The 13,534-nt window shown below is 40.0% G+C and overlaps 1 protein-coding gene across 17 annotated transcripts in view; it reads left to right on the top strand.

Annotated features, from left to right (window-relative positions):
- The window catches only part of MLIP (muscular LMNA interacting protein), a 308,623-nt gene that overhangs the window by 185,432 nt on the left and 109,657 nt on the right, over positions 1-13,534 (top strand). For all 17 annotated transcript variants that reach the window (XM_069564089.1, XM_069564102.1, XM_069564097.1 and 14 more), the window contains one exon: positions 12,570-12,641. In XM_069564089.1, coding sequence (XP_069420190.1) covers positions 12,570-12,641 — 72 coding nt within the window. The remainder of the gene's footprint in view (positions 1-12,569; positions 12,642-13,534) is intronic.

Genomic DNA, 13,534 nt, shown 5'->3' with positions numbered 1-13,534 from the left:
TGTTGAGCTTTAAGCCAACTTTTTCACTCTCCTCTTTCACTTTCATCAAGAGGCTTTTTAGTTCCTCTTCACTTTCGGCTATAAGGGTGGTATCTGTGTATCTGAGGTTATTGATATTTCTCCCGGCAGTCTTCATTGCAGCTTGGGCTTCCTCCAGCCCAGTGTTTCTCATAATGTACTCTGCATATACGGAGAAGGCAATGGCACCCCACTCCAGTACTCTTGCCTGGAAAATCCCATGGATGGAGGAGCCTGGTGGGCTGCAGTCCATGGGGTCGCTAAGAGTCGGACACGACTGAGCGACTTCACTTTCACTTTTCACTTTCACTCATTGGAGAAGGAAATGGCAACCGACGCCAGTGTTCTTGCCTGGAGAATCCCAGGGATGGGGGAGCCTGGTGGGCTGCCATCTATGGGGTCGCATAGAGTCAGACATGACTGAAGTGACTTAGCAGCAGTAGCAGCACTCTGCATATAAGTTAAATAAGCAGGGTGACAATATACAGCCTTGTACTCTTTTTCCTTTTTGGAACCAGGCTGTTGTTCCATGTCCAGTTCTAACTGTTGCTGCTTGACCTGGATATAGGTTTCTCAAGAGGCAGGTCAGGTGGTCTGGTATTCCCATCTCTTTCAGAATTTTCCACAGTTTATTGTGATCCACACAGTCAAAGGCTTTGGCATAGTCAATAAAGCAGGAATAGATGTTTTTCTGGAACTCTCTTGCTTTTTCCATGATCCAGCGGATGTTGGCAATCTGATCTCTGGTTCCTCTGCCTTTTCTAAAACCAGCTTGAACATCTGGAAGTTCACGGTTCACGTATTGCTGAAGCCTGGCTTGGAGAATTTTGAGCATTACTTTACTAGTGCGTGAGATGAGTGCAATTGTGTGGTAGTTTGAGCATTCTTTGTCATTGCCTTTCTTTGGGATTGAAATGAAAACTGATCTTTTCCAGTCCTGTGGCCACTGCTGAGTTTTCCAAATTTGCTGGCATATTGAGTGCAGCACTTTAATAGCATCATCTTTTAGGATTTGAAATAGCTCCACTGGAATTCCATCACCTCCACTAGCTTTGTTCGTGTGATACTTCCTAAGGCCCACTTGACTTCACATTCCAGGATGTCTGGCTCTAGGTGAGTGATCACACCATTGTGCTTATCTGGGTCATGAAGATCTTTTTGGTGTAGTTCTTCTATGCATTCTTGCCACCTCTTCTTAATATCCTCTGCTCTGTTAGGTCCATACCATTTCTGTCCTTTATTGAGCCCATCCTTGCATGAAATGCTCCCCCTGGTATCTCTAATTTTCTTGAAGAGATCTCTAGTCTTTCCTATTCTGTTGTTTCCCTCTATTTCTTTGCATAGATTGCTGAGGAAGGCTTTCTTATCTCTCCTTGCTATTCTTTGTAACTCTTCTTTCAGATGGGTATATCTTTTCTTTTCTCCTTTGATTTTGGCATCTCTTCTTTTCACAGCTATTTGTATGGCCTCCCCAGACAGCCATTTTGCTTTTTTTGCATTTCTTTTTCTTGGGGATGATCTTGATCACTGTCTCCTGTACAGTGTCACGAACCTCTGTCCATAGTTCATCAGGCACTCTATCAGATCTAGTCCCTTAAATCTATTTCTCACTTCCACTGTATAATCATAAGGGATTTGATTTAGGTCATACCTGAATGGTCTAGTGGTTTTCCCTACTTTCTTCAATATAAGTCTGAATTTGGCAATAAGGAGTTCATGATCTGAGCCACAGTCAGCTCCCGGTCTTGTTTTTTTTGCTGACTGTATAGAGCTTCTCCATCTTTGGATGCAAAGAATATAATCAATCTGATTTCAGTGTTGACCATCTGGTGATGTCTATGTGTAGAGTCTTCTCTTTTGTTGTTGGAAGAGGGTGTTTGCTATGGCCAAAGTGTTCTCTTGGAAAAACTGTTAGATTTGCCCTGCTTCATTCTGTATCCAAGGCCAACTTTGCCTTGACTCCAGGTTTTTCTTGACTTCCTACTTTTGCATTTCAATCCCCTATAATGAAAAGGACATCTTTTTTTGGGTGTTAGTTCTAAAGGTCTTGTAGGTCTTCATAGAACCGTTCAACTTCAGGTTCTTCAGTGTTACTGGTTGAGGTATAGACTTAGATTATCGTGATATTGAATGGTTTGCCTTGGAAATGAACAGAGATCATTCTGTCGTTTTTGAGATTGCATCTAAGTACTGCATTTCGGACTCTTTACTATGCTAAACTTTTGATGTTTAACTTGAGTAAGTCAGGAAACCATTGGAATGTTTTATTTTGTAAATTTATTCAATTCTTACTGGAGTGTAGTTGCTTTTCAATGTTGTGTCCGTTTCTGCTGTACAGCAGAGTGAATCAGCTATACATAGACATGTTGTTGTTGTTTAGTCACTAAGTGAAGTCTGACTCTTCTCGACCCCATGGACTATCGCCCACACAAGGTTCCTCTGTCCATGGGATTTCCCAGGCAAGAATACTGGAGAGGGTTGTCATTTTCTTCTGCAGGGAATCTTCCTGACTCAGTGACAGAACCCATGTCTTCTGCACTGCAGGCAGATTCTTTGCCACTAAGTCACCTGGGAAGTCACACGTATACATATATAAACCCTCTTTTTTAAAATTTCCTTCCCATTTAGGTCACCACATAGCACTGAGTCGAGTTCCCTTTGCTATACAATAGGTTCTCATTAGTTTTGTATCTTATACCTATCAGTAGTGTATATATACGTCAACCCCAATCTCCCAATTCTTCCTACCCCCCTTCCCCACTTGGTGTCCATATATTTGTTTTCTGTGTCTGCCTCTATTTCTGCCTTGCAAATTAGATCATCTGTACCACTTTTCTAGATTCCACTTATACATTTCACTATATTTAATATGAAAAGTGTTTCTTTTTCTCTTTGTGGCACTCCGTACACCAGTCTCTAGGTCCATCCTCATCTCTACAAATGACCCAGTTTCATTCATTTGACACAATTCAATCTATCTGGCTGCTGTGCTGTGACCGTTAGAGGGTGAGAGGGAAAACAGGAGACCTTAGGAAGCTACTGCAACCACCTGGGGGTGGGGGAGTGACGGATGATGGTGGCTCTGGTGGCAGTGAAGGAGAAGATAATATTTCTGGGTATATTTTGTAGGTAGATTAGCAAACATTCAGCCATGATCAAAGCCATCTGTATGTAAAATGTCATTAAAATGGCTGGGCCTGGACATGGGTATCTTTCTGTTTCCTTTTTCTGTTTTGGTCTCACTGTCTTCTCCTCCACCTCCTCCACCTTGGCACCTTTCTGGGGACTCTAGGTTTTCACGACTGTCACACCCCTGATAGCTCAGAACTAACCAGTTCTGTACCCCATTCTTTTGCTTCTCTTTAGCTAGCTTTTCCCAACTCATCCTAGGAAGGATTCACACTCAAGTGACAATGATTGACCAAAGCCCTTTTTTACTCCTCAGGGAGTTTTGCATGTTTACTAAGGGATGATTGTGCAATTTAACTCAAAGAGACTTTTCTAAGACTTGAACAGCAGATGAGGAATTAAAATTTTGGGTTTTTTTATACCTCCTGAATCTTACTGTAATTTTTAATTAAATACTTCAATTCAAGTCAACAAATAATTGCTGAACATTTGTTCTTTGCCAGGTTGGTACTAGGTGTTGGAAATAATATAAAATCTCTCCTCTAAATGACCTGTGAGGCTAATAAGGATGGCAGAATCTTGTAATGCAATAAAATAAATGCTATACACTTGCTAGAAACACAAAAAAATAAATCGGCCATGGAGAAGGGATCTGGGAAGAACTGTCCGGGGAACTTCTCCTGGTAGCTTGCACCTTCTCTGCCTGGCCGTTGTCCACAGCCAGCCTGCTCTGCCCACAGCACTTCAGTTATCAGCCTCAGTGTGGACCTTGTGTTCTGCCAGTGATTCAGATGTAACGGACGTGTCTGGGCAGCCTTCTTCTGTGAATTGGATCAGGGCTTGGCTTGAGCTTTCGACTCAGGGAGACTCTAACTAGGGCAGTGTAAACATAGTCCCTGAGGAGCAGGAGGCATACATTTGGAATGATGCTCTCAGACTGTACTTAAAACATAATCATAAGTTCAAATCCCTGATTCTCAAGGCAAGTAGCACAGTTTGTTTTGAGGTCACATAGCTCTTTATTACTAGAGCCTGTGGTGAATTTAACGTGTCAGTGATGGGGGTTGCTGGCTTCCCTGGTGGCTCAGACACTAAAGAATCTGCCTACAATGCAGGAGACCTGGGTTCAATCCCTGGGTCAGGAACATCCATTGGAGAAGGGAATGGCTACCCACTCCAGTGTTCTAGCCTGGGAAAGCTCATGGACAGAAGGGCCTGGTGGGCTACAGTCCATAGGGTCCACAGAGTTGGTCACAACTGAGTGACTAACACTTTTACCTGGGCTTCCCAGGTGGCACTAGTGGTAAAGAACCTGCCTGCTAATGCAGGAGATGTAAGAGACACAGGTTCGAACTCTGAGTTGGGAAGATACCTTGGAAGAGGGCATGGCAATCCACTCCAGTATTATTGCCTGGAGAGTCCCATGGACACAAGAACCTGGCAGGCTACAATCCATAGGGTTGCAAAACTCTGACACAACTGAAGTGACTTAGCATGCACACACACACACAGGCAATGAAGGGGTGATGGTGGCAATAGTGGTGGGAAATATTTTCTGAAGGGGAAGGGTGTTCTTGCCATCCTCATCTTCATACCCAGGATTTATGTGGCAATATCTAGCATTGCCTATAAATAGAATTAGCTCTGATAAACTTGCATGCAAAATACCAGTTCTTTTTTTAAACCTAAACTTTGCCCTGCACCTGTCATGTAGTAGATATTTAAGAAATATTTATTGAATGATGGCTGAAACCATAGATTACAAATTGAAGAGAAATAATAGTTATCATTGAATTTTTTGCTGGATTCAGAGTCAGCCTAGTTGGTTCTACCTTGTATGATTTGTTAATGGTGATTTCAGTCTGTAATATTACAGCCTATTATTATTATTTGAGTTACAATAACAGTGATTGGAGGGATTTGTAATTTTAAACCAAAGAAGAGAAGTCAATATATTTGATTTAATACCTGGATGCCTTGAAATGCTGAAGAAGAAATATGTTCCAAATTAGAATATTGTTAAGAAAACACAGAAGAAATATAGTGAACATAAAAGGCATCTGTTATGGCAATAAGAGTCAGTGATGCTATCTAGCCATCTCCTCTGTTGCTGCCCCTTTCTCCTTTTGCCTTTGGTCTTTCCCAGCATCAGGGTCTGTTCAAAAGTGCTGGCTCTTCTCAACAGGTAGCCAAAGTATTGGAACTTCAACTTCAGCCTCAGTCCTTACAATGAATATTCAAGACTTATTTCCTTTAGGATTCACTGGTTTGATTTCCTTGGAGTCCAAGGGACAATCAAGAGTCTTTTCTAGCACCACAGTTCGAAAGCTTCAATTCTGTGCTCAGCCTTCTTTATGGTCCAACTCTCACAATCTATACATGACTACTAGAAAAACCGTAGCTTTGACTATATGCACCTTTGTTGGCAAAATGATGTCTATGCTGTCTAGGTTTGTCATACCTTTTCTTCCAAGGAGCAAGTGTCTTTTAATTTCATAGGTGCACTCACCATTTGCAGTGATTTTTGGGTCGAAGAAAATAAAATTTTTCACTGTTGCCACCTTTTCCCAATGTATTTGCCATGAAGTAATTGGACCAGATGCCATTAGTTTTCTTAATGTTGAGTTTCAAGCAAGCTTTTTCACTCTTCTCTTTCACCTTCATTAAGAGGCTCTTTAGTTTATCTTCACTTTCTGCCATTCAGTTCAGTTCAGTTCAGTTGCTTAGTCATGTGAGATTCTTTGCAACCCCATGGACTGCAGTACACCAAGCTTTGCTATCCACCATCAACTCCTGGAGCTTGCTCAAACTCATGTCCATCGAGTCAGTGATGCCAACCAACCATTTCATCCTCTGTTGTCCCCTTATCCTCCCACCTTCAACCTTTCCTAGCCTCAGAGTCTTTTTAATGAGTTAGTTCTTTATATCAGGTGGCCAAAGTATTGGAGTTTCAGCTTCAACATCAGTCCTTCCAATGAATATTCAGGACTGATCTCCTTTAGGATAGACTGGTTGGATCTTCTTGCAATCCAAGAGACTCTCAAGAGTCTTCTCCAACATCACAGTTCAAAAGCATCAATTCTTCAGTGCTCAGCTTTCTTTATATTCCAACTCTCACATCCATACATGACTACTGGAAAAACTATAGCCTTAACTAGACAGACCTTTGTTGGCAAAGTAATGTCTCTGCTTTTTAATATGCTGTCTTGCCTGGAGAGTCCCAGGGACGGGAGAGCTGGGTGGGCTGCCATCTCTGGGGTCACACAGAGTCGGACACGACTGAAGCAACTTAGCAGCAGCAGGAGCAGCTTGGCCATAGCTTTTCTTCTACGGAACAAGCATCTTTTAATTTCATGGCTTCAGTCACCATTTGCAGTGATTTTGGAACCCAAGAAAATAAAATCTGTCATTGTTTCCACTGTTTCCCCATCTATTTGCCATGAAGTGATGGGACCAGATGCCATGATCTTAGTTTTGTGAATGTTGCATTTTAAGCCAGCTTTTCCAAATCAAGAGGCTCTATAGTTCCTCTTCACTTTCTGCCTTAAGGGTGGTGTCATCTGCATATCTGAGGTCATTATTTCTCCTGGCAATCTTGATTCCACCTTGTGCTTCATCCAGCCTGGCATTTCGCATGATATACTCTGCATATAAGTTAAATAAGCAGGGTGAAAATATATAGCCTTGACGTTTCCCAATTTGGAATCAGTCTATTGTTCCATGTCCGGTTCTAACTGTTGCTTCTTGACCTGCATACAGGTTTCTCAGGAGGCAAGTAAGGTGGTCTAGTATTCCCACATCTTTCAGAACTTTCCACAGTTTGTTGTGACCTACACAGTTAAAGCCTTTGGCAAAATCAATAAAACAGAAATAGATGTTTTTCTGGAATTCTCTTGCTTTTCTATGATCCAGTGGATGTTGGCAATTTGATCTCTGGTTCTTCTGCCTTTTCTGTATCCAGCTTGAACATCTGGAAGTTCATGGTTCACGTACTGTTGAGGCCTGGCTTGGAGAATTGTGAGCCTTACTTAGCGTGAGAGATGAGTGCAATTGTGTGGTAGCTTGAGCATTCTTTGGTATTGCCTTTCTTTAGGATTGGAATGAACAGTGACCTTTTCCAGTGCTGTGACCACTGGTGAGTTTTCCAAATTTGCTGGCATATTGAGTGCAGCACTTTCACAGCATCATCTTTTAGGAATTCAAATAATTCAACTGGAATCCCATCACCTCCACTAGCTTTGTTCATGGTGATGCTTCCTAAGATCCAGTTGACTTCTCATTCCAGGATGTCTGGCTCTAGGTGAGTGATCACACCATCATGGTTATCTGGGTCATGAAGATCCTTTTTCTGTAGTTCTTCTATGTATTCTTGCCACCTCTTCTTTATATCTTCTGCTTGTCTTGATCCATACCATTTCTGTCCTTTATTGTGCCCATCTTTGCATGAAATATTCCCTCGGTATCTCTAATTTTCTTGAAGAAATCTCTAGTTTTTACCATTCTATTGTTTTCCTCTATTTTTTTGCATTGATCACTGAGGAAGGCTTTCTTCTCTCTCTTTGCTATTCTTTGGAACTCTGCATTCAAATAATATCTTTTCTTTTCTCCTTTGCCTCTAGCTTCTGTTTTTCTGAGCTATGTGTAAGGCCTCCTCAGACAGCCATTTTGCCCTTTTGCATTTCTTCCATAAAGGTGGTGTCATCTGCATGTCTGAGGTTATTGATATTTCTCCAGGCAGTCTTGACTCCAGCTTGTGATTCATCCAGCCCAGCATTTCGCTTGATGTACTCTGCATATAAGTTAAATAAACAGGGTGACAGTATACAGCCTTGACGCACTCCTTTCCCTGTTTGAAGCAGTCCATTGTCCCATGTCTCGTTTTGACTGTTGCTTCTTGACCCGCACACAGATTTCTCAGGGAATAGGTAGGGTTGTCTTTAAGAACTTTCCAGTTTGTTGTGATCCACAGAGTCAAGCGCTTTGGCATAGTCAGCGAAGCAAAAATAGATGTTTTTCTGGAACTCCCTTGATTCTTAATATGTTGATATTCAATCTTGCTCTTTCCTACTTTACCATATCCAGTTTGCCTTGATCCATGAAGGGAACATATATCTTAGAGATGCATAACGCTCCAGATGGATGAAGTACGAGAAAGGACATCTGGTTGCTGTAAAGACGTATAATCTCCTGGTCTAGAAAAATTGCATCACATAAAAAGAAAGATGAAATTTTGACTTCTATTGCAAAACTTTTGTGAATTATGGAAGAGATTTACCAGAAAAAAGAAGCAAGCAATTTTTTTTTTTCACACAAAATTCCAAGGTAAATTCTGAATATTCTGGCAAATTCTTAGTTTGTGAATGTTTACAAAAACAACTAAAACTGGAAGTGAGAGATTTTCTTTTCAACGTTTGTTGGATGCCTTCGTTTCCAGCTTTTGTGATGTCTCTCATGATATCATGAACGAGGAAAGATATCTTCCTTTTTCCCTATCTTCCACTAGACCTATTAGAGGTCTAGTGATGGATTCCTGTGAATTCCCACTTGTTCTGACTGCTTAATCCAAAGCATCCTTGAGATCACTCCCTATCTCATCATTTTACTTTAATTTTCTGAATATTGTTTATCTAAGACTTTTCTTTATTATTTGTTGTTTGTTTGTTTCAGTTCAATGAGATAGCAACTCTAGAGAGTAAAGTCTTGTGAGTTTTGTTTACTGCTGAATCTCTAATATTTAGAACAATACATGTGACAGAGTAGATACTCAATAATAATTTGTTGAATGACTCTGTTAGTTGGACTGCTGTATCCAAGTAAATTTACAAGATGGATCGATGCCCACCAGGTTGGCAGAATCCAGTAGGCAAGAGCTTTCTATCCTTAATTTGTGACTTGAATGAAGATAAAAATGGTTCATGAAATAACATAAAATTATTATCTTCACAGTTTACGATGACACACCAAATATAAACCAAATGTTAAAGAGAGATGAAAGAGTAATATTCCATTGTGTCTGTGTACCACCATTTCCTTATCCATTCATGTGCCAGTGAACATCTAAGTTGCTTCCATGTCCTAGCTATTGTAAACAGTGCTGCAATGAGCACTGGGATACATGTATCTCTTTCAGTTCTGGTTTCCTCTGTGTGTATGCCCAGCAGTGGGATTGCTGGGTTGTATGGCAGTTCTGTTTCCAGTTTTTTAAGGCCTCTCCACACTGTTCTCCATGGGGGTGGGGAGTGAGTTGGAGGGGGAGTTCTGGATGAGGAGACACCTGTGCACCCGTGGCTGACTCATGTCGATGTATGGCAAAACCACCGCAATATTGTAAAGTAATTAGCCACCAGTTAAAATAAACTAATTTTAAAAAAGAGATGAAAGAATTAGGAATTTTAGGCTATAGCATAGTCACTGTGATCCAATAATATATAAAATGACTTCAGTTTCACTCTCTTCTGTATTCTAAACATACTACAAAAACCAAGGAGACAATTCCTATGATTATTATCTTCACTGTATTAATTGAGTTTATTGTCAATATCATGTAAATGATGATGATATTCTGCCTTGTGTTAAAAATACACCTAGTTAAACATATCTTTTAAAATTTTACATATGGTAGTGTGTATATGTTAATCCCACACTCCTAATTTATCCTTCCCCGCACCTTTCCCCTTTGGTAAACATAAATTTTTGAATTTGGTAAACAGAATTTGGTAAACATAAATGTTTTCAAATTCTGTCAATCTGGTTCTGTTTTGTAAATAAGATCACTTGTATCATTTTTTAAATACAACACTGTAAATCAAGTATACTCTAATATAAAATCAAAATTAAAATTTAAACATGTTAAAGGAATATTGACAGAGGAAAATGATAGTGGAGTTCTTCAGTTGAGGATCAGTAAGGAAAAGGTTGATAGAAACAGCAGTATAACCATCACACAGAAGAGAGTTCTTAGTCAAACAGGGGAAAAAAGGACCAATGTCCTCTAGGAGTAAATTAGCAGAAGCATATTTTGTTTCAATATAACGGAGAATTTTGTACTAATTTTAACAGAACTAAACGTGCTACCTTAGGAGGTATGGCTGAACAAAGGATCAAAGAGATTCATGCTTTGGCTAAGGGGGTTGAACTAAATTGCCTTCAATTTCACTTCTGATTCTAATATTATGTGGCATTATGCCTATAACAGCAAGATATTGCTCTGACCAAGCTTTTCAGCTATATTCTTTAGAGCAGCTGAGGATAGGAGAGCAAAGGTTATAAATAATTATGCACCCTGGAAGATGAGGTGAGGTCCTATGGTAGATGAGTCATGGCCGTTGACCTGGAGCACCCATGTCCAAATCCCAGCTATGATTTAGTAGCTAGTGACCTTAGAAAAGTTCTTTCTTAACGTCTCTCTGCTTTGAAGTGAAAGTGAAAGTCACTCAGTCATGTCCGACTTAGTCCATGGAATTCTCCAGGCCAGAATACTGGAGTGAGTACCCTATCCCGTCTCCAGAGGATCTTGATGACCCAGGAGTAGAACCGGGGTCTCCTGCATTGCAGGCGGATTCTTTACCAACTGAGCCATTAGGGAAGCCTTTTAGTTTCCATATATAAAGTGAACGTAATATAGTATCTACGTCATAGGTTTGTTTTGATAACTCAGGGAGATAATACACAGTAAGCTTTTAGAGGTTACCTAGCTTGTAGTGATTGTTAGTTATTATTGCAACCATTGTTGCAGTTAAATCCCACAAAACCACTGTGGAGTATTAATAACATTTTTTCTGCATTATTTATCTGTTTAGATATTCCTTAGAAGAAGATATCTTATTGAGAAATATAGGCCTGGTAGACCTGAATTCCAGATCTTTTAGATTCTATATAGGCTGTGGTCTTGGATGAGTCATCTGAACTCACCACATAGCCTTTGCTTAATGCTTGTTTAGTTATAGGGATTCTGCAAAATTAAATGAGGCAATGCATGTTATTTGCCTAGTTATAGATTGTCAGCTCTTATTTTCCATGTTGAGGTGGTATTTTGCTTTAGTCCTTAATCTAAATATGTTATTTTCTGGAGACTGTAGTAGTACAGTTAAGTCCCCTACATATGAACCTTCAGGTTTCGACCTTTGAAAGATGTGAATGTTCATGCCAGCCCCTATATCCCAGCTGTTGTACTGTACTACTGAACCTTTCAAGGTATTGTACTGTAAATTTGAAAATGTTTCATTTTTTGTTTGTTTTTAATGTGCATTTTATTTGTATGAAAAGTATTACAAACCTATTATAGTACAGTACTGTATAGCCAAATGTGTCAGTTGAGTATCTAGGCTAACTTAGTTGGAGTACAAACAAACTGAACTTACCAATGCGCTCTTGGAACGGAACTTGTTCGTATGTAGGGGGCTCACTGTACCAGGTCAACAGAGAGACTCAGGGCTCGAAGGGGCCGAAGCGTTGCTTCTTCTGTCCCTGGCATTTTTTATTTTACTTGATTGCTCTGTCTTCTTCTGTAGACCCTTTGGTTTGCTTGCAGGGGATGAAGACAGCCCGGTGCTGTGTGCCAGTTCCCACAGCTTTGGGGCCGGTGGGGAGGCTGCCTGAGACAGGAGCTTTTGGAGTGAGAGGAATCTTGAACTTGGCACCCAGAGCAATGTCAACACTGGGATTTTGATTATGTCTGTGATCCTGATTTCTACAGTTTCCTCATGCTTGACCCCAAATACTCTACAAAACTGAATTAGATTACCCCAAATTTTACTTAAAACTTGGAATATTTTAGCTTTTGATTCTTTAATATCACTGTATTGGAAAGTGCAAGAGAGGGTGATGAAGTTTAAAAAATGAATTTAAGACCAAGAGCATGGCCTTCTAATTTTCCCATTATGGAGTTAAATTGCTATAACATCTATTCAAAATACTACTTTAAAAAAATTAATGCCGGATTTTATGTGTTCTGATCACTTTTTATAAATGATGCAAGAGAATGTATCGAGTTTAATTAAACTTATTGGCACAATATTTGTTAATTATAGCACCATAAAGAAAGACTCACATTCCTTTGAGAATCAAGCAAAAATACCCCAAATATTTATACTCTAATGTTCCTGTCAGGGCATACTGCCAATGAGAAATTTACATATAACTTTGTAAAAAGGAATGTTTTTAAACTCTGAAACGATATAGCATATAATTGCCTATAATCCTTAGGCTGATGTTTTACTGTGGTATTTCTTTGCTTCTCATTCTAATAAAACATTAACATGAAGAGCTAATTTTTTCTGTCAAAAGCAAGTTGTTGAAGCATAATCATTGTTTCCTTCATTTGATAACATGTCGTTTAACTTGGTAGAACTGGTCTAAACTTATGTCACATTCTTTCCCCTTTTCAACTCCATTCTTACTTTCTGGTTACCCCCCCATTCTAGCAATACAAGACCAAGTCCAGCTACAAGGCTTTTGCAGCAATCCCAACAAACACATTGCTTTTGGAACAGAAGGTCAGTGTTGGCTCAAAAGCAGAGTAAATTTTGGTGATGTTTTCTAAGATTGCTCATGTTTTTTAGAAAATTTCTGTTTTCAAGTTTTGCATTTACCAAAATAAAGTGCTGCTTTTAGTTTAGGATGATATAGTGAAAGCATCTTGGTGAATAGAATTGGAGACATCATTAAGTTATCAGTAGAGTCTGGGTAGGAGCTATCAGGCAGCTCTGGGAAACTTGATTACATCGTGTATCTCTGAGTATATCCCTGTCCTTTGAAATTTTAAATAATTGTTAATATTTAAGGCTTTCCAGGATGGTGGTCCCGTGATGATTAAGACTTCACTTTCTGATGCAGGAGGTGTGGGTTCAGTCCCTGGTTAGGGAGCTGAGATCCCACATGCCTTGCGGGCAAAAATCCAAGACATAAACCAGAAGCAGGATTATACAAATCCAATAAAGACTTTAAAAATAAAGTTCACATAGAAAATCTTAAAAAAAATTTTTAAGGGTGTCCACTTCTGTTCACATTGGTCAATCAACAGAGTAGAGATAAAATGGGGTTACATCTGGGCAACTGGCCACCTTTCAAATTGGGTGTTTCATAGGTGGCTCAGATGGTGAAAATCTGCCTGCAATGCAGGGCACACAGGAAATGCAGTTTCAATCCCTGGGTAGGGAAGATGCCCTGGAGGAGGGCATGGCAACCCACTCCAGTATTCTTGCCTGGAGAATTCCATGGACAGAGTAGCCTAGTGGGCTACAGTCCATGGGGCCAAAGAGAGTTGGATACGACTGAGCGACTAACACTTTCACTTTAACACAGTATGTGGCTTCCACAGGGTGGAAATACATTAGCCAAGCATCTAACTTAACCTCTTAAATCTGATCACAGTCTGAACATCTTTATT

The sequence above is a fragment of the Ovis canadensis genome, chromosome 20 (assembly GCF_042477335.2).
Source record: "Ovis canadensis isolate MfBH-ARS-UI-01 breed Bighorn chromosome 20, ARS-UI_OviCan_v2, whole genome shotgun sequence".
NCBI lineage: Eukaryota > Metazoa > Chordata > Mammalia > Artiodactyla > Bovidae > Ovis > Ovis canadensis.
This window is presented reverse-complemented; position numbering and strand designations above follow the sequence as displayed.